At 47.1% G+C, this 26669-nt stretch overlaps 1 protein-coding gene across 3 annotated transcripts in view; it reads right to left on the bottom strand.

Moving 5' to 3' along the window:
- The window catches only part of STK25 (serine/threonine kinase 25), a 29713-nt gene extending 3295 nt beyond the window's left edge, over nucleotides 1-26418 (bottom strand). Inside the window, exons 1-11 of one of the 3 annotated variants that reach the window (XM_084639630.1) lie at nucleotides 26249-26418; nucleotides 25489-25613; nucleotides 15216-15446; nucleotides 13274-13330; nucleotides 10512-10620; nucleotides 9260-9417; nucleotides 8773-8958; nucleotides 8376-8521; nucleotides 6468-6579; nucleotides 5796-5867; nucleotides 2215-2351 (exon numbers count right to left, since the gene is read on the bottom strand). In XM_084639630.1, coding sequence (XP_084495756.1) covers nucleotides 2215-2351; nucleotides 5796-5867; nucleotides 6468-6579; nucleotides 8376-8521; nucleotides 8773-8958; nucleotides 9260-9417; nucleotides 10512-10620; nucleotides 13274-13330; nucleotides 15216-15446; nucleotides 25489-25518 — 1238 coding nt within the window. In that variant the 5' untranslated portion in view covers nucleotides 25519-25613; nucleotides 26249-26418. The remainder of the gene's footprint in view (nucleotides 1-2214; nucleotides 2352-5795; nucleotides 5868-6467; nucleotides 6580-8375; nucleotides 8522-8772; nucleotides 8959-9259; nucleotides 9418-10511; nucleotides 10621-13273; nucleotides 13331-15215; nucleotides 15447-25488; nucleotides 25614-26248) is intronic. The other 2 variants (XM_084639632.1, XM_084639631.1) reach the window with 2 other exon arrangements.
- Between the last annotated feature and the right edge of the window lie 251 nt (nucleotides 26419-26669).

Genomic DNA, 26669 nt, shown 5'->3' with positions numbered 1-26669 from the left:
AGAACTGCTGCCTAGCCATTCGGTCCCTAGTCTGTAGCTGTGCATTGGGTTCTTCCGTCCTAAGTGCAGGACCCTGCACTTATCCTTATTGAACCTCATCAGATTTCTTTTGGCCCAATCCTCCAATTTGTCTAGGTCTTTCTGTATCCTATCCCTCCCCTCCAGCGTATCTACCGCTCCTCCCAGTTTAGTATCATCCGCAAATTTGCTGAGAGTGCAATCCACACCATCCTCCAGATCATTTATGAAGATATTGAACAAAACCGGCCCCAGGACCGACCCCTGGGGCACTCCACTTGATACCGGCTGCCAACTAGATATGGAGCCATTGATCACTACCCGTTGAGCCCGACAATCTAGCCAGCTTTCTACCCACCTTGTAGTGCATTCATCCAGCCCATACTTCCTTAACTTGCTGACAAGAAAGCTTGTGTTAAAGCTTGTGGCTTGTGTTATGCAGGTCAGGTTAGTTATCAATATTGCCCAATATAATAATAGGTTTTAAGAACCTGAAACCCTATACTTCAACTTTTTTGCTTCACCTTTACTTATAAACTTTAAAGGATTTAGCAGCAAAGGACATCAAGGGTTCTCTCTCTCTCTAAATTAGAATTACTGAGTTTCAATTTCAGTCTGCCAGCAAAAACAGGGAACTAGCAGTGTGATCACGAGCGACAGCTTAAGCTTTTACTTTCTCAGCCCTCAAAAACTGATATTAAGATCCCCAAATAAAAAACACAGAAAAGAACCATGTCTATATATTAAAGGAAATGGCAAAAGCAAAAAAGGCAACATGTCATATTTAAAACTATTCTTGTTATTTAGTTCCTTTTACATTTCTGTTGAGACACACAGGCACTCTGGTGGTTCATTATTCTGTCAGCAACTCCTGTCAGGCCTGACATACTCACTAGACTTGTGTACAAAGTTATAAATATGTGCTAGAATTATGTTCTTCAAATGTGTTTTGCAAGCAATGCATAAGCCCAGTTTGCCCTAGACAAAGGAATGGGTGTTCAATTGTCTGATCAGCCTGACAGATGCAATGATAGTACATTTATATATGAGGTAAACAAAACTAACAAGCCTGGGGTGGGGGGACAGCATGGCATCTACACCCTAACAGGAGGGAGAAAAACTTTGTCTAGGCTTACTTTTCAAAGAATACATTCAAAGGTTTATAGGACTATCAAAAGAAGGAAGACAACCCCATAGTTATTCTTTACCTAAAGAGTCAAAGAAACCAAGCATATGTTGGGTCCATATTTGGGAGGATGCAGGGGGTTAGTTTCTTGGCTCAGAATATTAATGGAAGCAAAATCAGCACTCAGTTTTTTGCCAACAGCAGAGCCTCCAAAGTATCATAGCTTCAAAATGACATGAAGAAGTTACACCTCATCTGCTTAAGGAGTTCTGCTTAAAATCTAGCAGAGTTTTAAGAAATGATGCGTTATTAAACATTTCTTTGTGTATAAGCAGATCAAAGGATAAAAATACTCAGCAATACAGATGAAATACTACATGCAGTTTTAAATCCTTGCAAATACAACAGAACATCCAAATACATACAGAAGATGTTCCATTTCCACTGTTTGTTACTGTTTGTTTTGTCTTATTCCCCTTCAGCTGCCATGGTGTATGTAAATCCAAGACAAGGTGCATCCCCTTCCCTTCATTCCTCTGAAACTGACATAGTTCAACTCTAATCTCTTCAGACCAACATGACTACAACCACACTGCATCCATAGCTCCACTGGTTAGTCCAAGCAAGCTGCAGTTAGCTTTCATGGCTCACATGTGTTTGAGCTCCAACAGTTCTTGAAAACCGATTTTGAGAGGATGTGGTGAATGCTCTGAAGTATAAATGAATGATATGGTACACAGTCGCACTAGCTGGGCTAGTAACAACCCATGACACATCATGCATCAGAGCTGAAAGTGGCTAGTGGCAGTATCACTTGATGCTCAGGACACCAGTCATATGCTCTACACAGCTATGTTCAGCATTACCACACATCATAATGGAGAATGAGTCAAAGTAGTGTCTTAGACACCTCAAGGTTTCCTTCAGTCAACACACATGCTTCTTGGATGTTTGGGCTACTGAATGACAAATCCATACCAGTCCTGTGATGTTACCATAACACATCCAAGCCACTGAATTTTCAATGCATGCCCCTAATCCCCTTCCCACATGTCAGAGTTTTTTTTTACCTCTGTACGCGTTCCACCATGTGTGCTATCAGTTTGTCAGAGATGCCTGGGCAGGATTCCTCAGCCAAGCTAAAGGCATTCTCCAGCTCCTCCATAGCTCCCACATTCCCTCCAGTCTGCTTGTGCTTGTCTTTGAGCTGCAAGCCAGAAACACTGTGTTAACAGCCTGTGACATCTGAAAGCATTCACCAAGCAGATCATCTTAGAATGAATATTAAGGAGTCTTCCTTTTCAGTGTGGTTTTGTTGGGGGACCCAGGCAACTAACATGTAGGTTCCTACAAGCCTTACACCTCAGGGTTTTCTCCTCTCTGCATAGGAATAAGGGCAGACCAAGCAGAGCGAGTTTTCACACACTTTCTGAACATATTCCTCCACGTGCTACTTAGCTTCCCACCTCACATAGCGAGACAGTCACAGCCAAGCCTTTAACAAAGCAAAACACCTTGCCAAGTTTTCCCCCACACAAAGTAAGTGTGCTGTATACTGCACTGGACTGACAGCCCTGAGGTCCAAAGACCAGGAACCACATAGCAATGCAAGCTTCTCTACATCACACTGCCAACCTGCCTCAGTGTGGCTACCTTTAGAGCAGATGAACCTTTAGTTCATCATCCATGCTCACTCACTCACTGATCTCTACAGAGGCTACTCAGAGCGGTGCCAAGTGTGGTGATGGATTTTGTGAAGAACAGATACTGGATTGACACAACAGAACACTCCCCATAACAACCTGGGTTTGTTTTGAACTAATTACCTAGTTGGAAGGTGGATTGCTGACAAGTCTCAGACCTTGTGCTAGCCGGTCCCTCAATCTAACATAATCCCGAAAGAGAGAGATTCCCCCATGCAGAACATTGACATAAGGCCTGTGTGCCATTTAAATGCTCAAGAGTGGAGCACAGGCCTTGTCCTAGCCTCTGCTTAGGGGGGAATTTTATCTTACATGAGAACTCTTTGTTCCATCTTTCATGAGCTCATGCAAGTTGCATGGTGCAGTCATTTATTTAAAGTACACAAAGAGCAGAACATTCAGCATTAGGAAACTCTAAGCCAAGCACCATTGCTATATCAAGACAGAACTGGACAACCTATTCGCTGCTTATGACATAACAAATTTTCCAGGCCATGAATAGCTTGTCTGCTATAGCCTCTTTCCCCCCTCATTTGGGTAACTTTCTTCAAGTCCAGCCTGCAAGAGTACCCTGCACGATCAGCTTGAACTCTGTGCCTTTCCTATAGTATATTCCACTAAACAAAAAGCAAAGCTGAAAGAAGAAGCTCCTCTTGACACTGCAATATCTATGCCAACTAACCACCATCTAGGTCAGTTAAAAACCTTCTTTACCTTCATCTCGACTATGCTGATTAAGTGGCTTTAACTTGTCCTCATAGTTCCTTGCATGTAATCGTAGGAGCAACCTAATTCTTTGAGTTCACGTTCCCTCTCACAAAGACAGAAACCAGGACAAGGCAAATCTTAATGCTAATCTGAGGCTGGGACCATCCCTATACTCACAGTCCCCCTGCTGGACGAAAACTAACTTCATTTAACAAGATACACATCTGCCTTCCCTCAATGAGTGAACTGCCATTTCACACACAAAAAAAAGCCTCAGCTGTCACAGCCACCCACGTACTTCACTATTTATTTATGTGCAGCAACCAAGGTTGGGGAACGACAGACAAGCAGCACTGAGAACTGCTGGACTGAAAAGTCATTCACAATCTCACTTAAGGATCTACTTTCACCTCCACTTGATGAAAGAACTCAAGTGCAGAGTCTCAGGGGAAGGACAGTGGGATATGAGGCCTTTCCTTTGCTAAGCTCAAGTGGTAGAAACCCACAAGCCACTAACATCTAATGACCAACTGTTCAGTCAGACCTATATAGAGCTCTGTGTAGCTCAAAAGCTTGTTTCTTTCACCAACAGAAGTTGGTCCAATAAAGATATTACATCACCCACTTTGTTCAGTGGTCTGTGATGAGAGCTGGTTTGGTTTTTCAAGGTAAGGAAGGGAAAGTGCTTTAAATATTTTGTGCATTTTGTAAGTGTGTTCTAAAAGTTACCCTATAAAATGCAAGCCAAATGGAAGAGCCTTCTGGAACTTAACAGGGTTGAAGCCAATGTGATTCTGCAAACCTATGAAATTTAATAGCGGACTTCCTATAAGCTAGTTAAAAAAAAACCCTCGAAAGGCTGTAGGTCATTAAATTTTATAGGTCTGCAGAATCACACTGGCTCATCCCTGTTAGGTTCTAGAGGGCTTTTCCACCAGGGTAAAAAATAAAACTAGTTTTGAAAATGTGCACAATCTATTCACACACACTTACCAGTGCCCCTGGCCTGAGGCTTTATCCCAGTCACATAGGGATGGAAGCTGTGACAGGCAGGTTTCTTTTTGAGGCAAGTCTACTTGACACTGGCCTAGAGGCTTTGGGGATATTATTTTCAAGTGTGGGTGCCTGAAGAATCCACTCCTACAGAAGCCAGTGGGAATTGCTGATGCTCAGCACCTCTGAAAATCAGGTTACTTTCTCTCAGATGCCTGCCTTCGGACACCTGAATCTGAAAGCACTTGCTGAGGGGTGTGACTCTCACTGGGATTTCACAGTGCTAAGATATTATGAGGGCCACAGAAGCACAGGAGATATGTAGACAGGACCTTGACTCTCCTGTCCCCCACCAGTTACGTGCATACTGTTAATCACATAATAGAAGCTCTAAAAGGCACCAACATTGCAGCAATTAGGACAAGTTTATGTTTTATAGTTACTTCAGGTTCTCTGCACCTCCCCCCACTCCATCGCTTGCATATGGCTAATTCCTTAGCAATTCCTCTGCGAATCACAGCCAGGCCCAGCTATTAAAGAACCAGGATAAAATGTGGGACAGATGGAAGGAAGGTCTAGAACTCACAGAAGGCCAGTTCTAGATCTAACTTCTCTCACTGGAAAAATGCAGTTTTGGTGACCTGCTGTGGGCAGCAGCATGTAACAGGGGAAGACAAAGTGGGTGCAGATGGCATTAGGCAGGGGATTTAAACAGAGTAACAAATAAATAAAGTTGCCCAGTGTTGGCAAACCCTGATTCCTGCTCTGCCCAAGCAGGACATGTCTTAACCTCACACAGGTGAGGGGACTGCTGAAATCAGGCATTCTCCTAGCACTAGGCATGTGAGGGAATCTGTATTGGGAGAGGGACTTGAGGAAGGCCAGGCTACCAGGCAATCAGAGAGGATGATGCAGAGAAGGACAGACATTCTGTAACCTGGGCTCATGAGGCTCACGTAGAAGAGGGAAGAGCTGAAAAAAGAAGGGCAAGAAACTGTAGGCAGCACTGTACTCCTGCCCAGGGTAGGTTTAGGCAGGACAGGTATATTAGGGACAGCTCTTTTAAGCAGTACATACAGAGTTGGCTTTTCTAAACTAAGAGATGTTTCACTACCCCCTGGCCCCGCCAGGCGCCCTGCTCTTCTTCACCCTCAAGGATCCCTCCCATTTACATGTCTCCCAAACAACTACCCAGCTGCTTCCCCTTTACCTGCAGGCATCGCAAACAAAGAAAACGGCCTTCTCACCTCCCCAAAGACTGGGTGGACAAGCGTGGAGAGACACTGTGATCGGGGCTGCCGCTTGATGGGCTCAGCAGACTGGAAAGCAAAACACGGAGAGATGATGAATACATGCAGCAGACATACCCATGGAAGGGTGCATCCCAGCCCACAAAGGTGCTTCAATCTGCCATTTCCTTTGTGTCTGAAACACATCTCCTCCCAGAGATCAACATTAGCTATTCTCCTTTACAACTGGAGGAATGAGACTGGTTGGCTAGAAAGGCTAGTGCTGACTCCTACTGGGGAGTCTCCATCATCAGTAGCATCCATTTACTCAGAGAGAGAGACAGGACAAGAGGTGCTACAGTGTCAGCAGAGGTGATGCACTAGGCACTTGTGAGCACCAAACTGTTCCACATTCTAGTAGCTGTTACAGCAGCATTACCGGCATCCTTAGGGGGGCTCCCCAACCCATCCTCAGAGAATGAGCCTTAATTGTCAGCATCCTGGGGGCATGGAATATGCACCCCTATAATACTGCCCACACCATGCTCAGGTGCCAGGCTGGGGGCAACATTAGAAAATTAAGAACAAAGAATGTCATACAAGTGCACCGAAAAGGTGGCTGTCCCTGCTCCTAGGCTCAACCCATTTCCTGATCACCCTGTTTTTTGATGACAAGGTCAGCAGACTGACCTTCTGGGAGCCATGGAGAGCTATTCCTTTGTGCAGTTTAAGGGAACTGGGGCGAATAGTTGGTGGGAACGTCCAGATTGGACCCTGGTCTCCATCTTCTGCGTCTCCATCACTAGAAACAGAAGGAGAAGGAGTTCGACACACAGCCTGCACGATGTACCACACACACAGAGGACATGAACCCTTCCATTTCTGAGCCCTTATGCTCCCAGATGATGCACTACAGCCAGCCATAGTTACCTTTCACCCCAGGGCTCTGGGCATTTTGCAAGGGGGCAGAACAACAGCTGCCACTCTAGGTGCACTGGGGAAATTTAATTCAAGTCAGTCTAGAAAATCTGATTTGATCCAAACTGAAACACCTTCAGATTATCAGACTCTCTGGTCCATACTGCTCATTGCATAGAGCCAGGCTCACTACCATTTTAGTTCTTCTAGTTCCCAGATCCCTGCATGAACCAAAGACATAAATCTGGTCTGTCAGAGACCTATAGTAAAGATTCAGGAGTAACTAGCAATTCTAGATGCCCAATTTGAGGCACTAATAGGGTTTGATTTTCATTAAGTTCTAATCACCCAATTCAGAAGAGTCAGGCCCCTTTAAAGGGTCTGAAATTGCCCATCCCAAAAAACAAAAATCCACTTGTCACTGTTAAGCATTTTAACCTCCTTATATCAGTTTAGCTACAGGTAGCAGGACCATCCAGCTACTGCAGGGGTGGCCAACCTCAGCCTGAGAAGGAGCCAGAATTTACCAACGTACATTGCCAGAGAGCTACAGTAATACGTCAGCAGCCCCCCATCAGCTCCTTCACCCACCCCCTGCTCCCAGCACCTCCCACCCACCAGCAGCCCCGCCGATCAGCACCTCCCCATCCCTGCCTGCACCTCCCAATCAGCTGTTTTGTGGCATGCAGGAGGCTCTAAGTGGGAGGAGCGAAGGCACTGCAGGCTGAGGGGAGGGGAAGGGGTGGAGTGGGAGCAGGGCCTGTGGCAGAGTCAGGAGTTGAGCAGTGAGCACCCCCCAGCACATTAGAAAGTTGGTGCCTGTAGCTCCACCCCTGGAGTCGGAACCTATACAAGGAGCCGCATATTAACTTCTGAAGAGCTGAACGTGGCTCCGGAGCCACAGGTTGGCCACCCCTGAGCTACTGCAATATGGTCTCAGAGCTACATGCTCTGAACATAAGAACGGCCATACTGGGTCAGACCAAAAGGTCCATCTAACCCAATATCCTTTCTTCCGACAGTCGCCAATGCCAGGTGCCCCAGAGGGAACGGGCAGAAAAGGTAATCACCAAGTGATCCATGCCCTGTCACCCATTCCCAGCTTCTAGCAAACAGAGGCTAGGGACACCATCCCTGCCCATCAACCACTGATGGACCTATCCTCCATGAAGGCTCTTCTGAAGTTAGGTAATGTGTTTAGCTGAATGCCTGTTAGAGATAAAGAAGGTAAAAGAGTAGGAGTGCTCTATGGGCTAGGTGGCACAGTGGGTTAACCTACTAGCCTTACACATTTTGGGACCTGGATCCAAGCCCTATAGTACTTAGCTCATAAAACATTTCTTTTCTCCAGCCAATACTTTTAGCTCCTCACCTACATTGATCCAAAACTGAGCAAAGGCTCCACAGTAGCATATGAGGAGGTCCAAATGCAAAGAGAACTGCAATACTATATACTCACATATCTATATGTTGCTCCCCTAACCAGGGCTTGAAAGTCTATCAGATGCTCACTACCACGAAGAAGATGGGGAACAGTCACACCAACCTGGCTCAGGGATCCTCCCTCTCCCTTCCCCACTTCATTGGGTCTCTGTGCTCTGAAGTGGTAGTGAATAGGATTTGGGAGGATAGGCCACAGCAGGGTATTGAGGCGAGCACCAGGGCAGGTGGCATACGCACATGTCAGAATCACCAGAGCTGGAGTCCTCTCCATGGCCCTCTGACTTCCAGCGCTTGAATCGGTCAATCAGCTCCATGAGGAATGAGGTTTTCTTGGTATAGCGTGTGATGAACTTGTGCTTTAGCAACTCTTTAGCAGTTGGCCTCTGTGGCAAATCAGGAAACAGAGAGTATGCTAAACATTACAGTAGCCAAGATCTGCAAGAGCCATGACTAACACCCAAAAGCTTTCTGCCATGCCTGCTTTTTCATTTTGCAACCTGCTGCTAATTTCTCTCCAAGACTGTAGCACTAACATGTCCTTCTGCTGAGGATTTCTAGGCACCTTTGGACTCTGGAGTTCTATGTCCCAGACATTCCATTCTATCTGCAGCAAGAGGAAGGAAATTATACTTACAAATCTAGGGTCCTTGTTGAGACAGGCTTCCACAAATTCTTTGAAGGGCTTGCTGTGATGTCCCTCCAGTGTTGGAGGGTTGTTTTTGGGGATCAGAAAGAGCACCCGCATAGGATGCAGGTCAGAATTCGGGGGCTCTCCCTTTGCGAGTTCAATGGCTGTGATTCCAAGGGACCAGATATCTGCCTGAGAGAGGAGTGAGAAGAGTGACGTCAGAGGAGCGAGAAGTGCTATGCTATGCACTTGGCGGCTAGCAGAAGGTGCATGCAACATTCACTTCACTGAAGGGACCAGCCTCACCTGAGGTCTATGGGGCATTTAGTCACAGGCTTCCCCAACAGACCCCAATCCCTCATATGATGAGACCTCTCTCTTGAGACAAGGCTCCAATCTTTATGTTCATCCTAGTGTTAACATAAGCATGTAGTATTACCTAAGTAATGCAGCAATAAAGTGTAAGAGCCCTTCATCTACCCCACCAACTCACCTTAAAGTCATAGGCAGACTGTTTGATGACCTCTGGGGCCATCCAGAAGGGAGTCCCAACAAATGTATTTCTTTTGATCTGGGTGTCCGTCAGCTGTCCAGCCACACCAAAGTCAGCCAGTTTCACATCCCCTTGTTCCGATAGCAGCACATTGGCAGCTGTTCACACAAACAAGAGTAAGTCAAATGGTTCCTGAAACTCCTGTAACCAACAAGGAATCTAGTGGCTCAGGTTTTTGAGACAGAACTCCCAGCTTTGATTTCCAGATTCAGTATCTCAAGCAACTCGAAGCAGGTTCATGCATTTAGGGGAAGAAGGGGAACATTTATCTGGCAGCTCCATGACTAGTTTTGAAGGAATTCCTGGAGGCTGAAGGAGGCCCTACAGCACAGGGCCTCATGAAGAGTCACTGGAGACCCATCTTGAAACACCCTGAAAGGGCCTGATTTTCAGTGGGTGAGTGCTCAGCACTGGTTGAATATTAGGCCCATCTCAAGTTGGGCCCCAAGTCACTAGCCACTATGTTCTTTGAATATTCAATGCTCTCACCCTCTCTGCCCAGTCAGATACTCTTATTGAGGTCACCATATCCCTCCTGCCCCATGCCCCCACGACTGTTTGATCTCAAGCATGATGCAATGGAAGGAAAGTAGTCCAGCTAAGCTTTTGGGGGCAGGAACTTTGTCTCAGTACCGCATGGCATCTAGTATACTTGGATGCTGTAAGATGAGAAGCAGGAGGCAATAATGGCAGCAGCCCTTCTGTTTCTAGCATAGTTGTGCTCTTCTCATGCAGGCTTCAGAGCTCTCGGTGGGGCAGCTCCAGTCACACATACCGAAAAAGTTTCCAGCCACAACAATAGAGCCACACACAAGTCGTGTCCATAATGATCAGCACTCAGACTACTCAGGGTCTTACATACAGAAACAGAAGCTCCAACTCTAACCAACAACAGTCAGCAGGCAGTTGAGCAATTCTGCTATCTCCCCTTGTTCCATGTCCTCACCCAAATCACAGGTGCCAGACTGGTGCTGCTGACCCTCCACCCCACCCCAAGTCCTAGACATAGGCAGAAACTCATCCTCATCTGCAAGAATATGAGGTTTATGATCTCAGGAACAAAGTACTGATAGTAAACGTAGTGGATTACAAAGCAATTCTGGTTGTACCCTCAGTTTGCTTCTGTACGTTTGTCTAAGGGCTGGTGGGATCATCACTCAAGAACAAAGAGGCTGTGTTCTCCAAGCCTGACCTTTGATGTCCCTGTGAATCTTCCTCTCAGAGTGCAGGTAATCTAAGCCCTTGAGGATTTCTCGCAGGATAGTGGCAATGTAGGTCTCTTCCAAGGGTCCTGGCTTTAGCTAAACATGGAAGAAAAGTGGGGAGAGGAATGAATGAGAGTGTTTGGAGGGAAAAAAGGAAGGAACATAGGCATTAAATAGAAGTGAAGAGGTGAGAGAATGACAGAGGGAAAAATAAGTTGGAGGAGGGAGGGGAGATGATCTGAAATTTCCTACACAACTTTTATGACAGATATTCACACACCACTAGAGTGATTCCTAGCAGGTTCCACATTTCCTGACCTCCGTTTGTAACACAAAATCTCCTCCATAGCAGTGTCAGACACCTACTGGCAGACATGCCAATCAGGAAGTCTACTTCTGTGTTTTATACCCCCACCATTAAATATAAGAATCAAAATCAAGGTTTGCCACACTCATCTGCTTTAGGCTGGGAATACATTACACACACAGAAATATAAAGATCCAATCTGTCCAAGTCTCTGGGTGCATGCGTGCAAGTGCACAGCATTTCAGCTGGTTCAACAGCAAGAGAGGTGCTTCTGAGACAAAGTAGGATGACAAAATCCCACCCTAGCTGAGTTCTCAGCCTTTCCAATGTAGTAACTGAGGCCCTGACCCTGCAATGAACTCTGTGCAAATGCCCCCCTGAAGTCAGTGGGGTCCAACAGCATTGTTCTTATTGCAGGCTCAGGGCATCAGTTATTGCACTGGAAAGGCTGAGAACTCAAAGAATTCTCTGCTAAGGTGAGTGTCACGGTGTGACTGTCCCCTTTAAGAGGGAGCAGGGTCCAGTACACCTCTGTCTGAATTGCTGCTGCCCAATTGGGCTTAAGAGAAGGCAACTGGTTTTTATAAAGAGGCAAACAGGATGTGCTAGGGGGAAGACAGAGTGAAGATGCAAAGACTTAGAAGGCTCCTGGAAGCTGCAGTAGAGTCTTAATACTTCAGGGCTATCCACTGCCCTCTCTCAACCCAGGCAGGTAAGGAGAGAAGCCTGAAAAGCTCTGGAAGAGACAGTCAGAGAGCAGACTTCAGGGAACAAGATTCCACCTAGGTAGGGCTGAGAAGGATGATATTGGGTCTGTGAGAACTTTATTTTGATTGGCACAGTTTATGATAATAAACCAGGGTATTAATGGAATTCCTGTATGGAGTTTTTAAGGAGTTCAAGAAAGGAAACTAAGGCAGAGTATGGTTGAGCCACACTTGCCCAGATAGGGGCGCTATAGGTCAGGCATGCCTTTTTATATAGAAGAACAAGATTTGACACTGGAATTCCATCACCCCACCCACTCTTCACAGATAGGCAGGGCAGGAACACCCCAAAGTTTAGATTCATTCTATTTAATCAATTGTGTATCACAGCTGGTATACAAACATCTGTTAAGTGTGACTGAGGACTGCCTGTGGAGTGTTTGAATCATCCCATTTTAGTTAGGACACACTAAAGGAGTTACCAACATGTGCAAGAAAAATGAGTTATCCCAGTCCTTCCATTGTCCCACTTATACATGCATTAGATCAATGGAGGTGCAGGGGTGTCACACAGCAAAGTTGAGACCCACATGTGTTCTGCATCTCTATTCTTTAGCGCAGAAGGGGGCAAACTATGGCCCAACAGCCACATCTGGCCCGTGGGACCGTCCTGCCCGGCCCTTGAGCTCCTGGCCGGGGAGGCTAGCCCCCGGCCCTCCCCTACTGTCCCCCATCCCTCACTGTCCCCCCCCCCCCCCTCAGCCTCAGCTCGTCATGCAGGCAGCAAGGCTGGTTCCTTCCGGGCAGCTCCTGCTGCTCTGAGCAGCATGGTAAGGGGGTGACGGCGGCAGTGTGGTTTGTATAAGGGGTAGGGAGTCCCGGGAGGCAGTCAGGGGACAGGGAGCAGGGGGCGGTTGGATGGGGCGGAGGTTTGGGGAGGGGGGGCGGTCAGGGGATGGGGAACGGGGCGGGGGTTGGATAAGGTGTGGGAGTCCTGGGGGCCGGTCAGGGGGCAGGGGTGTGGATATGGGACAGGGCAGTCTAGGGACAGGGAGGGTTGGTTAGGGAGTGGGAGTCCTGGGGGGCCTGTCAGGAGACAGGGAGCAGGGGGGTTGGATAGGTGGTGGGGTCGGGGAGGGGGAGCAGTTTGGGGCAGAGGGTGCTGGGAAGGGGCAGTCAGGGGACACGGAGCGGGGGGGTTGGATGGGTCAGGGGTTCTGAGGGGGGCAGTCAGGGGGCGGGAAGTGGGAGGGGACAAATAGGGGGTGGGGGCCAGGCTATCTGGAGGGCACAGCCTTCCCTACCCAGCCCTCCATACAGTTTCGCATCCCGATGTGGCCTTCTGGCCAAAAAGTTTGCCCACCCCTGCTTTAGCATCTGGTGTAGCATGGATATAGTGTCATTCTAACAGGACAAGCCAACACTGATTGTAGGTGACAGGTTATCTCAGAAATAGAGCAGCACGGTGTGTTGTACAATGGTGCTTAGATAGGTGGGTACAGACTTCCCAGAGGGTCATAGAGCAAATGATTTCTCCATCCTGGCATAAAACAGGCTTTGTAGCCAGCATGCCTGCTCTGCATTTTCTACTCCTTAGGCAAATGGCTCTGAATAAGACTTAGTAGGGCTAATAAAAACCAACTTTATGGTTGTTTCACAAACTAAGGTTCCAGCCTCTGGTTGTGGGCCACATGTGTCCATGTGTTAATAGATTAGGACTGACCAAGCTGCTTACCAAATCCAGTGCTGAGCCTCCACCCAAGTACTCCATGATTATCCACAGCTTGGTACTCTGCAAGAGAGGCAGGAAAACATGTTTGGGTGAGCACTGGGCAGTGTGTTAAGATTAAAACAAAAATCAAACCTCAATCGGGCCCTACCCCACCAGCCATGAAACTTGTGCACAGCTCTTCACTCAATAGACCAAACAGGCACTCAACCTCCACAGCCAGATTAGGACCAAGTCAGGCAAGCTTCCATTCATCCCTCATTGACACAGTACTGCTGCACGGAAATTAGACCCTGGGAGGAATCCCATCACATACTTCCCTTCCAACCTTTATTTTTTTCTAAGTGAATTTAGTGCTCAGTCTGGCACCTTGGAGACAGGCAGCAGCCATGCAATCTTCCCCATGTGCCTCTATCAATGTATCTCCAGCTGATCCTAGAAACAACCTCCCTAAGGAAGGGAGGGTAGTTTTTCAGTCCTTGGCCTCAGTAGAGGCTGCCAACAGGGATGGTGGTTGAGCAGCATCCACATTTTTTCACTAGACTATCAACTCATCTTAGATACGTCTCCAAACAGCCACCAGATAGTGGTGACTTCCAGTCACTAGTGGCAGCTGAGATAAAAAGCTCCTGACCCCATTATCGTTCCCCCAGCAGACCTAGTCTCCTACTCAACCCAACATTGTTTCTAAGTGTTACACTTGGTCTATTTCATTGTTCCCTCAATCTCCCCGTTCTCATGCACCCTGTGTTTCACTGACCTGTTGTATTCTGTGCAACCCCTAGAGTGGGAGCTCTCTGGGGTAGGGAGTGTTTTCTCTGTCATGTCTGTACAGTGTCTAGCACAACAGGGCCCTGATCCTTGACTGGGGTTCCTAAATGTTACCGTCATATACGTCAACAGTAAAAGCAATACCTTGCTGTTCATCCCTTACAGTATTACAGACTGGTTTAAGTGAGAAGCTGAATGAGTCTGGCAGCCTCAAACCATTTGAGCACCCAATCCCACTTGCAGGGTTCAGTGAGATTGACAGCCTTTGTTCAGACAAGCCAAGGTAACTGGCAGGTGTGCTGAGACAAGGGCTGGGCTGCCACTTCACACTGCCATGCAGGGAATTCATGCAGAGAAGAGTGGAGGCAGACTGGGCTCTACTAGAAGTAGTGCTTTCTGCAACTGCCATGGTAGCCTCTACAAGAAACCCAAGTTAGGGCCCCAAACCCTGAGAATAACCTGGCTCCCTTCCTCGGCGGTTCTGCACAACTCATAGCATTCCTGAAAGTGCCTGTTGAAGGAGCAACTCCCAGAAGGAAGGGAATGCGGATGGAAAAAAGATGGAGCATAGACTATCACAGAACTGTCAAATCAAAGTCTCAGACCTTCTGCTTGCTAAACACGGATACACAATGCCAGGGGAAAACCAGAGAGAAAAGCCAGACAGCAGTTTATGGGTACAGGCAACATATCTTCCAAAGCTGTATTGGAAGTGGCGATTCTCCTTTTTGGAGACAAAGTTTGGGTCCCCAGAGATGCAAAGGCAACATCACTGAGGACTCTAAAGCCAGAAAGAGAATCCTCTAGGTGAAGGTGGGTGGGAGCTACCTCCTTTATAGGAAATCTGTTTGGGGGCCTGTCTCTTTGATGGAGCACTCTCGTTCTAGCAGAGCCCCCACTTCTTTGGGTGAATTGTATATATGAAGATCATTACAGTGTGTTCTGCAACAGCCAAGATCCACAATAGGGCAGGTAAACACAATGGAAATTGCCATTACACCCTTCCCGCAGATATGATGTTCTTTGCTGACAGTGGAGCCCACCCCTGCTGGACATCCATCCTGCAGCTATTAGTCACAAACCCCAGCCTGCTTCCTGCTGTTCTAGGATACCATCCCCACCCACAGATTTGAGCTAGAGTACGAGGGAGGCTCTCCCCTGTAGAAGCTTTGACTACCTTCAGATAGGACCCATAGTAGCGGGTTATGTAGGGACTGTCACACTGACTGAGCACAGTGATCTCCTGTTGGATGTCCTCAATTTCATCCTCCGCCTCCTCCAGGTCAATGATCTTGATGGCAACCACCTCCTTGGTGCGGTTGTCGATTCCTTTGTACACCTCACCGAACGAGCCTTTACCAATCCTCTCCAGCTTGGTGAACAGTTCTTCTGGGTCCACCCTGGAGTGCTAACCGAAAGGCAGAGACAAGGTGAAAGGGTCAAACCATAAGCCACCCACAGGGTTCTCTATTCTAAAACAGGGTTATTGTCACCACACTGACCCCCACTACCCTTCTATGAGAGAGCTCATCTTATAAGGCATCCTCAAGGTCCATAATAGACCTCCAGATATATGACAAGAGGTCTTCCCGCACACAGACTTACCATGGTACCACCCCATGCCTGGGAGAAACGAAAAACGATCTTAGACCAGTGGTTCCAAAACTGTGGGGCATGCCCCCTAGGGGGCATGGGGAATGTTCTGAGGGGTGTAACGGGACCCAGCCAGCCCCAGGGGCAGGTAGGGAGCGCCAGCCAGCCCCTCTCTGCCCCTGCCCCACCCCCATCCGCGGCCCCTGACTGCAGCCCATCTGCAGCTCTACACCCGACCGCGGCCCCAGCTGCTGGCCCTCACTGTGGTCCAGCCCCGGTTCTGCTCCCAGCCACACCCCCAGTCTTGGCCGCGCCCCACACTGTGGCCCCAGCCTTGCCCCCTTACCCCGTCCAGATCCCTCCCTCCCCCAACAAGCAGCACCCCCTCTCCCAGTCCCTGGGTGGGCATGGACAAGGGGGGGACGCGACCCTAAAAGTTTGGGGACCGCTACCTTAGCCCTCCAAGTGCATAGAAAGGGGTCTCTGAAAAAACTGTCAGCTCTTCGGGCGAGGGACTGTGTATTGCAAAGGATCTCTGTACAGTGCCTAGGACAATGGGGCCCTGACCTGACTGACCTCTAAGCAGTACTAGACTAGAAGTGTTTAATAACAATGAAAGATTGTTTGCTGTATGCGTATAGAAATGTAGACTCTGGAGTGTCAGATCCAGCCTTCTGTTCCTACAGCTTAGTGAGCATGTTGTAACTGAGCCAAATGGTATCCCAAGACCAGGGCAAATAGAAATCCAGTGGGATATCCTCCCACCCCAAGTCTGCAGTGTTTTTTGCAGGGAGATTAAGAGGGGGATGTTTTCTCTCCCTTTTGCCCCTTCATTTTACTATCACATTTCACAATAACACAAGGGCAGCTGCTCAGACTTACTGATTACACCACCCCAGTGGAGTGCACCATTCTTTTGCTGTTGGCAAGGTAAGCGCCACTCCATTCTGAAGGAAAGCAGCAAGGATCCCAGAAACCTGAATACATCAAAAAAGTAGCTGATCTGCTGCTGAGTATTTCTTCTGGACAAGCCTTTCAAATGAATGGCATGTCCAGATGTGACAAGCACATTCAGCCTCACTAAATAAGCACATTAACTGGGATGCTTCTAATGTGATGACCCACCGAGTAATATTGGCATTTACATGGTCATAATTAGGCCTCAGAGTTAATACTTCATTACTATGAATGTGGGTGGCTGGGAAGTCTGCATCACTCTTTGATGCCATTTCATTCGGCCCAACTGCAGACTCAGAGGTATTGCATTGCTTTGTAGTGGTAAAAGGCTCTTTGTGATCAGAAGGGCTTTCTTAAAGGCAAGTCTAGGTTCTGGAAAATCCTGCGTGACTTGTGGGAAATAACCAAGCAATTACGATGTATGGGTTTTCACACCCATGGCTTCTCAGAACAAGCACATGATACATACTAACCTACAAACACCTCAGTGAGGGACCACTCCCTAGCTAAACTTTGAATTCAACTGAGATTTTATCTGAGGTCAGGACAGCTGCATTTTCCCATTTCCTCACCGGGTTCTTGCAGCTGGTCCTCAATGAGTGCCTCAGTTGATGTTTAATAATTAAACCAATTGGGCATATTAAGAAGCCTTTGGACCGGGCACAGCAGATAAACAACCCTTCCCAACAATATTACATCTCCACACAGGGCAATAGACAAGGGCAGTCAGCAAACTCAGCTAGCTGAACAGGATTTTAATGTGCTTTTTAATCTAAGATACCAAACATCCTCATGCAACCATGGCAACACCCAAACAGTGCTGCACTTTCAACAAATATATGTTGGAAATGGAGTCGGGGGGGGTGAAGAAGTGCAGCACTGAACAGTAGAGGTGAAACGAACTAGAGATACAAGCAAGGAAGATGATCTAAGCTAGAGAACATGGGTGATAGGACAGCATGGCCACAGTCTTGATGAATGGTCAGATGTGCTGTCTGCAACCCACTGCACCTGCAGGATTCAGCTTACCCTTGCACCAGTAGGGATGGAGCACACTATTAAGGATACTTGGCTCAGAAAGGGAAGTACTATCCACATGGCCCCCTGTGCAGACACTCCCAGGCCCTCCTGTCTGAAGAGTGATCAGCATTCATGGAGGGAGAGGGCAACATCCATATTGAACACTGCATCTTGAAAGAAAGAACACTATAAAAGGGACGGGGAGGGGGAGGGGGGAACGGGGACTGGGGAGTTTGATGTAGAGCCAGGACCAATACCTTCCTGTTCATCAAGTCTGATTGAAACAGGCGGGGGGGTGGGAGGGGGAAGACATGCAGTTAATATGCAGTTGGCTGCCCTCACATTGCTCACTCTGCCGGTGTTTTCTACCCCATCCCCATCCTGTGTCTGGCTGGCTGTTAGCTCATCAGGGCAGGGACCATCTACTACTGGTTGTTTACTGCCTAGGACAATGGGTCCCATTCTTGGTTGGCCCTTATGCATATGAATAATAGTCATTAATGAAGTGACACTGGAGCAACCATTGCAGAATGTTGTTTGGGGACTGACAAGGGTATGTTGTGGGCTCAGTGATCTGATCCAGATCCCAGTCTCATTGTTAACAAAACAGGCGGGCGATATTTAGTTCTGGTTTTGTCTTGAGTTTCATGAGCACTACAGAGACTGAAGTGGGCAGCAGGGGGCTAAGCTTCTGTAACAAACATAACACAGTTTAGAGTATTGCTGTATTGGCCAAAGGTGTGGGAGACTGCACAATTCCTAAAGGCAGGAATTGTGTCCCATCAAGTTACACAAAAGTCAGCACCTAGAATGGGAAACTCCAAAGTTCCCAGCTGCTTTAGTGCAGACCCAAGAACCACTCATACTTGTAGCAGACTACCCTTTGCCCAGGTCTGGGAGTGGCACATGCCTGCCTCAAGCCTTCTTTGTTTGAGGAGAGGACGACCAAATGAGACCACCAGGAGCTGATGAAAAGTTTCTCACATGTATTTCTGAACAGGTCAGTACAAGTCCCTCAGCTGCAGCAAAGCCGTGACCTAGTGAGTTACTCTGCCAATGAGTGAAAATTCAAAGGACAAATCCAGCAGTTACTCTGGACACTGACCTCCCACTGGAGACCAGGAGAGTTTGGCATGCAGACTGAATGCAGGAACAGGTCACTCATGCCTTCTCCCTACCTATACAGAACAGAAACAGGAATAACATTGTGACGGGTTCGGTCACAGAGATCCCCTTGGGACTGTCATCTGATTTGCTGGAATTACCTCTCTGAGCTAGTTTTCCCTGCCAGCTTGGGACTTCAGAACCCTGCCTTGTTGAGCCAGATGTGCTTGCCTACTGCATCACAGACCCAGGTCTGATCCACGCCCCCAAAGCTGCAGACTTTAACCAAAAACTGCTCAGCAGGTCACCTATCTCCAGCACCCAGACACCCAGTTCCCAATGGGATCCAAACTCCAAATAAAATCTATTTTACTCTGTATAAAGCGCATACAGGGTAAACTCATAAATTGTTTGCCCTCTATAACACAGAGAGATAAAATCACTTTTGTTTAAGTATAAAAAAGTAGGATTTAAGAGGTTTCAAGTAATGACAGACAGAATAAAGTAATGACAGGTTTCAGAGTAGCAGCTGTGTTAGTCTGTATCCGCAAAAAGAAAAGGAGGATTTGTGGTACCTTAGAGACTAACAAATTTATTTGAGCATAAGCTTTCGTGAGCTACAGCTCACTTCATCGGATGCATCCGATGAAGTGAGCTGTAGCTCACGAAAGCTTATGCTCAAATAAATTTGTTAGTCTCTAAGGTGCCACAAGTCCTTACTTTTTTTTTTTGGAGAATAAAGTAAGTCACCAAGCAAAATAAAGCAAAAACACACAAGTCTAAGCCTAATACATTAAGAAACTGAATACGGGTAAATCTCACCCTCAGAGATGTTCCAACAAGCTTCTTTCACAGACTAGACCTCTTCCTAGTCTGGGCCCAATCCTTTCCCCTGATACAGTCCTGGTTAGTTCCAGCAGACATCTCAGGTGAAAAACAGGGGTTCTCTCTGACTGGGACCATCCTTTGTTCTCGTCTACCCCCTTTTATAGCTTTGGCACAAGGTGGGAATCTTTTATCTCTCTGGATTCTGTTAGGATATAGATATGCAGGCCTGTCTGTAAAGGCCTATACTCTAAGAATTTAGGTGTATTCTTATCACTTGGCTAGTGATAGAGGTATAAAAGAAAGAATCAAAATCACTGTCTGCTGGTGTAAGGGCCTTCTCTTACTGTGACAGTCTGAGGCCCTGTTCTTAGGCTAAGGCCTTTGGCTAAGCAGCAGAGGCAGCCATAAGCTGGGAAGCAAACAGTCACATCCTCACATTCCAAACTAGTCACATTGAAATAAGGTGCTATTGGGCTGTTAGGAATACAATCCTGTCCTGATAGTGCCTATCACCTCCAGAGAAAGGGAAGTGCCTAGAAAATGTAAAAGGAAACTTAGTTTGATAGCATCCTGTCTGGCAAGAACTCACTTATCAATAGCTGGGATGGGAAATCCTCACTTCTGTGTTGTCTTGTCATTGTAGTTCCCACTTTGCGGTTGTTTGTCTGTATAATCTCTGTCTGGTTCTGTGATTGTTCCTGTCTGCTGTATAATTAATTTTGCTGGGTGTAAACTAATTGAGGTGGTGGGATATAATTGGTTACATAATCATGTTACAATATGTTAGGATTGGTTAGTTAAATTTCAGGAAAATGATTGGTTAAGGTATAGCTAAGCAGAACTCAAGTTTTACTATATAATCTGTCAATGAGGAAGTGACGGGGTGTGGGTGTGTGAGATGGGAACAGGGAATGGGAGTAAGGAAGTTGGAATCATGTTTGGCTAAGGGTAGGAATGGGAACAGGGACACAGGTGTAAGGCTCTGTGGTGTCAGAGCTGAGAAGGAGGATACTAAGGAAGGAAACTGGAATCATGCTTGCTGGAAGTTCACCCCAATAAACATCGAATTGTTTGCACCTTTGCACTTCGGGTATTGTTGCTCTCTGTTCATGTGAGAAGGACCAGGGAAGTAAGTGGGTGAAGGAATAAGCCCTCTAACAGATTCCCACCCCTCCTTCTAAATGGAAAAGCACCACGTTGAAGATGATTCCACCATTCTTCCTGGGTTGGCTTACACAAACACAGAAAGGCTTGCAAGTAAACAGAGCCATTTACAATCAATTGTACTAGTCAATGGAAGCCATGAAGATTCTAAACCATCATCAGTGGCCCACACTTTGCATAATTACAATAGTACCTCAAAGTTATACTTTTTATTTCTAGCTTCAGATACAAGAATGATACATATATACAAATAGGATGAACACACTCAGTAGATTATAAGCTTTGTAATGATACCTTACTAGAGACCTTTTGCATACGGCATATTCCAGTTACATCATATTTACCTTCATAAGCATATTTCCATAAAACATTATGAAGTGCAACGTCACAAACATAACTCAAGTACTGATAGTCCAGACATATCAATTCCGATATAAGCTAATACTACCCAGTAGGAAAGCTCTACTGATTTGCAGCTACTGCTACCTCACAATATATGACAGGAACAGTAAGGGTCCATGCTCAGATTGCCTACAACAGAATTCTGTCCAGCCTGTGGCACAGTAACATAAGTGAAACTCAGCGAGATTACACCAGGTTAATGAAATATCTCTTCAGATGTCCCCTGTGTAATACTGTTCCATATCTGTACAGCACCTAACACAATGGGATCCTGGTTCATGACCAGCAACAAGTAATAGTGAGAGAGAAAAACTCAATTTGAAATGCCACATTACAACTTGCTGAGCCTTTGCACAGATGCTCTAGTTGGCTTGCAGGCAAGCTTCATGCACGTGCTCACACAGTGCTGAGAGACGGAGTGGAGAAAAATCTCAGCATTACCAATTTGAATGCCAACCGGTCTATATGCTGTTCTCAATGCTAAGAAATGAACTGTCCCATGCTTCACAAAGACAGCAGCCAAACACAGGTCAGGCTAACTTAACTATGGTGCATTACAAGAGCCCACCTGGAATCCTTCACCACAAGGCAACACAATCGAAGTGAGCAAAGACAGCTCAAATATAAATTCCTTAGCATCCATCCCACAGCTGCCAACCACGTTGAAATCTGGGATGGAGGGAGACAATGCTCTATGAGACTCTGTTGGGGGGAAGGGGAGAGAAAGAACATTTCATCCTGACTGCTTGAAATAGGAGAGAACATTCCACTCTGATCTCAAGGGAGAGGAGGACAATTATATCAAGGCAGCTCAGGGCAAAGAACAATTTATCGTGCCAGTTGAGGGGTGGGGGAGAAAGGCACTCTATTGTGACAGCTGTGGGGGAACTTTCCATCGTGACTGAAGTAGCTATGTTTTAAACAAAGCAAAACACTGCAGACGTCAGGAATTAAGAAAAGCGGCATTTTAAGAGCCAACTTGGCCGCAATCCCAAGCTTTTCACTGTGAGAAACCCAGGCTTGGCAGCTCTATTGGGTCTTGCTGCTGAGGTGAAAAGTTGTAGATGTGACACCTTTAAGCTCTGGGAGTGGGCTGGAGAAGGGAAAGTCCCCGCTTTGAACAGGCTCTAAGTACAGATGAGCATATTTGGCAGACACAGAAACCAAAACTTTTCATATCCAACCAAGAGCCTCAATACCAGGCAAAGCCCTGCTTTGCTGCAGTTCAACTGGCCCTCTAAACAGATCTGCCTACAGCATCACCTGCTGGAGTCATGCTCCAGGCTGATGTGAAGGAACCCAAAGGTGCTTATATACAATGAGAGAAGTCAGAGTTCTCAATCTGGGGCAGACGCATATACAAGAATTGGGGGGCACAGCATCTCTACCCTTTCCACGTTTCTATCCTGGGCCCTCTTCCCATTTAGCAAACAATGGGAATCACAGATTTAAGCCAGGAGTTAAGACTTCCTCATCTATGCCACAACAATTTAGAAAATAAACACTGCTGATGCCACACCCTACAGCACGAGGGCGAGTGGTTGCAGAACTCCAGGCTCCCCAGCGATTAACACCAGTGTATTTTAATTGTGTACAGTCCTTGGGCTCAGGTACTCTCTAACCACGAGGGCAAATATTCAGGGTTTCTCTATGCCACAGCTGGAGGAGGGAATCAAGTTTAAGGGAGTGCAGCAATACCTTGTGTAACATATTAACCTTTCAATTCTCGAATGGAAATCAGTGCTTTTGCAGCAGACCAGAGGTATTGTATGTGGAGATGTTTAAAAGCCACTTGTCAGTATCATTTTAGTGCAGTTTTTCCATTGTCTGCTGATTCACAGAGGGAGGGTCTCACTGATTTTTACAGTCCAGCTAAATAGGGCAATTCCTATTATAAAAATACTTTGCATTTTTATAACCTTCTATCCGAGTGCTTTCCAGACACTAGTTCTCATAACAGCTATCAGATAGTGACGTATTACTGAGGCACAATCTCTTAAGACTTTTACAAGGTCACATAGGAAGCCTGCAGCAGAAGTGGGAGTAAACCCAGATCTGAGCTTCAGCCACAAGTTATTACTTGCATTACAACAGGGCCTGGAGGCCCCACCAGAGAATGGGGCCCATTGTGGGGGTCCTGTACAAACTCAGTGAGTGCCCTCCCTTGAAGATATTACAATCTAAGTAGACAGGACAGACAATGGACAGAAGGGGACAGAGGCACAGAGATGGGAGTTGAATTGCTCAGCATCACATAGAAGGTCCGAGACAGACCAGGGAATAGAACCTGAGTCCCAACCCAGTGCCCTATTTGCTGGAACACCCTGCCTCTCTCAAGTCTATCCTTAGTCTTCAGTCAGCTCTTGACATCAACAAGCCAATCTCTGAACATGGGTGGACATTCTTTACTTAACAAATTCTTGCTGACCCTCTACAGACCCCTACTTATGTAGAGCATTGGTTCACAGTCTGGGGTTATGAGCAGCTCTGGGGGTTGCTTTCTTGATGACTAGGTGGAAGGGGAGTCCCGAACACTCTTTAATTTGTTAAGCATTGGAACAAATTGCCTACAGAGATTATAGCATCTCTATCATTGGAGGTTTTAAAGAACAGGTTAGACACACACCTACCAGTAATGGTTTAGTTATTCAATAGTCCTGCCTTGAGTGCAAGGGACTGGACTTGATGATCTATTAAGGTCCTTTCCAGTCCTACACTTCTACGATTCTGTTGGAACATGGGGTCATGGTATGGAAAAGGCTGAGAAACCCTGATGCAGACTATAATAATGAAAAGATTAGGCATAATTTATACTGGCAACTTTGGATCCAGTATTCACAGATACAATCTTGCAGCAACTAAATCCAGCCAAACAACCCCACCAGTTTCTCTTGCTATTTGTGATCCAAGTCAAAATTACTCTTCTTGCTTCTGATTAACTTCCTTCAGCCTTAGTCCACTACCCCTTCATCTAGTGCAAGCTTCCTACCTGTCCCTACACATTGATGCAGGAGCCTTCACCTTCACAGCGCCTGCATCTAACAGCCTCATCAATTCATCTGCTGCATGCTTACATATAAGACACATTTCACATGAGAATGGCCAAACTGGATCAGAAAACGATCTATCTAACCCATTATCCTATCTCTAACAGTAGCCAGTGCCAGGTGCCTTCAGAGGGAATTAATAGAATAGGGCAATTTCAAGTAATCCATCCCGTTGTCCACTCCCAGATACTGACAGTTAGAGGCTTAGGAACACCCAGATCATGGCGTTGTGTCCCTCACCATCTTGGCTAAAACCCACTGATAGATGCATCCTCCATGATTGTATCTAATTATTTTTTTAACCAAATTATACTTTTGACCTTTACAATATCCCCTGGCAATGAGTTCCACAGGCTGACAGTGTGTTGTGTGAAGAAGTACTTCCTTTTGTTTGTTTTAAAATATTAATTTCATTGGATGACTCCTGGTTCTTGTGTTATGTGAAGGGGGCAAATAACACTTCCTTATTAACTTTCTCCACATCATTCATTATTTTATAGACCGCTCTCATATCCCCCCTTAGTCATCTCTTTTCTAAGCTGAACAGTCCCAGTCTTCTTAATCTCTCCTCATATGGAAGCTGTTCCATACCCTTAATCATTCTTGTTGCCTCTCTCTGTACCTTTTCCAATTCTAATATGTTTTTTGATTACTAGAACTGCATGCAGTATTTAAGGTGTGGGCATACCATAGATTTATATAGTAGCATTATGATACTTTGTCTTATTATCAATCCCTTTCCTAATGGTTCCTAATATGGTTAGCTTTTTTGACTGCCACTGTACATTGACTGAATGTTTTCAGAGAACTATCCATGACTCCAAGATCTTTTTAAGTGGTGACAGCTAATTTAGAACCCATCATTTTGTATGTATAATTTAGTGTCAAACAGAACAGCCTCTCATCCATCTCCAAAGTTACAGGCTCCATCTACTTAGTACAGGATGCCCACTGTGGATGTTACTGATGTACATATAGTCTATTATACTAGGAGGCAGTCATTCTATAACTCAGACTTTGTGGGTCTGTCCCATTTCTTATTCTGCTTCCCCTCAAATGCTGCGAGAGAAAAATACTCGCTACTTCCCTAAGGAGGACACAGTTATATTTAGGGAGGTACTGTATCTATGCCAGTCTCATGCTTCCTGCCTCCATGTTCTTGCAGTGTCAAAGTCTGATATCATCAGGGAGCATGACAGCAATCACTTAGATAAGAAGAGCACAGCTGAGAACACACTCAGGACATTCCCAGTTTGGTAAATAACGGTACAGTTCTTAAAAGATTTTGCTTTAAGGATTTTTATAATGTTTCACAAACAAATTCTTATCACCTACCTCGTTAGCAAAATCCCTCAGATGAGCCATGGCACAAGGATGCTAAGACATCCACTTCTGTAAAACCGGGTGTCTGGGGTCCTGTAGCACAGGGATGGAGCAGCGCTATTTCAGCCACCAAACAGCTGTGATGGGCAAGAATACAGCAGCTATACTCAGAACTCCTGGAGTCTAGCTTGCTCCCCAAAATGCTACCTCCTCCTTTATCTACTACTTCAGGGTGATCTTCCCAACCCATTCCCAAAAGCACCAACCCCTTCTCTTATCAGCAAAACAGCCCTGGATGTTTCAAAGACATGAGAAACTTGGTTTAAACAGGAAGGAACAGTGCCAATGTCCTTAACGCCCCCTACCACCTCCACTTCCGATGCTGCTCTGCAAGAGTCCTGCACTGGCCCCCTCTCCCTAGTGCCAAGCCTTCCCCCCTTCCCCTAATAGCCTGGACCCATCTCCCCAGCCTGCCCTGACCCGTCCCCTCAGGCCAGCCTGCCCTGACACCCCTCCCCAGGGCCCAGCGTGCCCCCTCCCCCTCACAGTCTGCCCTGACACCCCTCCCCAGGGCCCAGCGTGCCCCCTTCCCCTCACAGCCTGCCTCGACACCCCTTGGCCCAGCCTGCCCCCTCCCGCTCATACCCTCCCCTGATGCCCCTCCCCTCACGCCCCTCCCCTCCAGTGCCCAGCCTGCCCGCCCCGCCTTGCCCGTGCCCAGCTCCCTGCGGCCAGGCGGGGCTGCCCCAGCCCAGGCTGCCGACAGCCCCACCTGACAGCGGCCCGAGGCCCCGCGCTCAGAACCCCCCCCACAGGGACTCCATGGCGAGCTCTCGTCCCGCGCGCAGCCGGTTTCTATGGGAGCTACCCTGCCCGGGACACCGAACTCAGCAGCAGCGGCGGGGGGAGACGCAACAACACCGAAAGGGCAGGCACGCCGCACAGCCTCCTGGGACGTGCAGTTCTCTCTCGGCCGCCCGCCAGGGCGGAGTCAGGCTACAGCCTATAATACCCGGCAGGCAAAAGGGAGCGATGGGCGAGGGACGGGAGAGAATGGAGGCTTCTGGGACTTGTAGTTCGTTAGCCCTCCTGCTCTGCGAGAGTGCGACGGCCTCTGGGGGAAGCGAGGACTACAGCCCCCAGCAGGGGGGAGGCCGGCCGGCCTGCCTGCCTTGTTTCCCAGACTTGAGTAA

This window comes from Lepidochelys olivacea (genome assembly GCF_965140295.1).
Source record: "Lepidochelys olivacea isolate rLepOli2 genome assembly, chromosome: 9".
In the NCBI taxonomy this organism is placed as follows: domain Eukaryota; kingdom Metazoa; phylum Chordata; order Testudines; family Cheloniidae; genus Lepidochelys; species Lepidochelys olivacea.
Note: the sequence above shows the minus strand (reverse complement) of the source record. Positions and strands in the feature narration are given on the sequence as shown.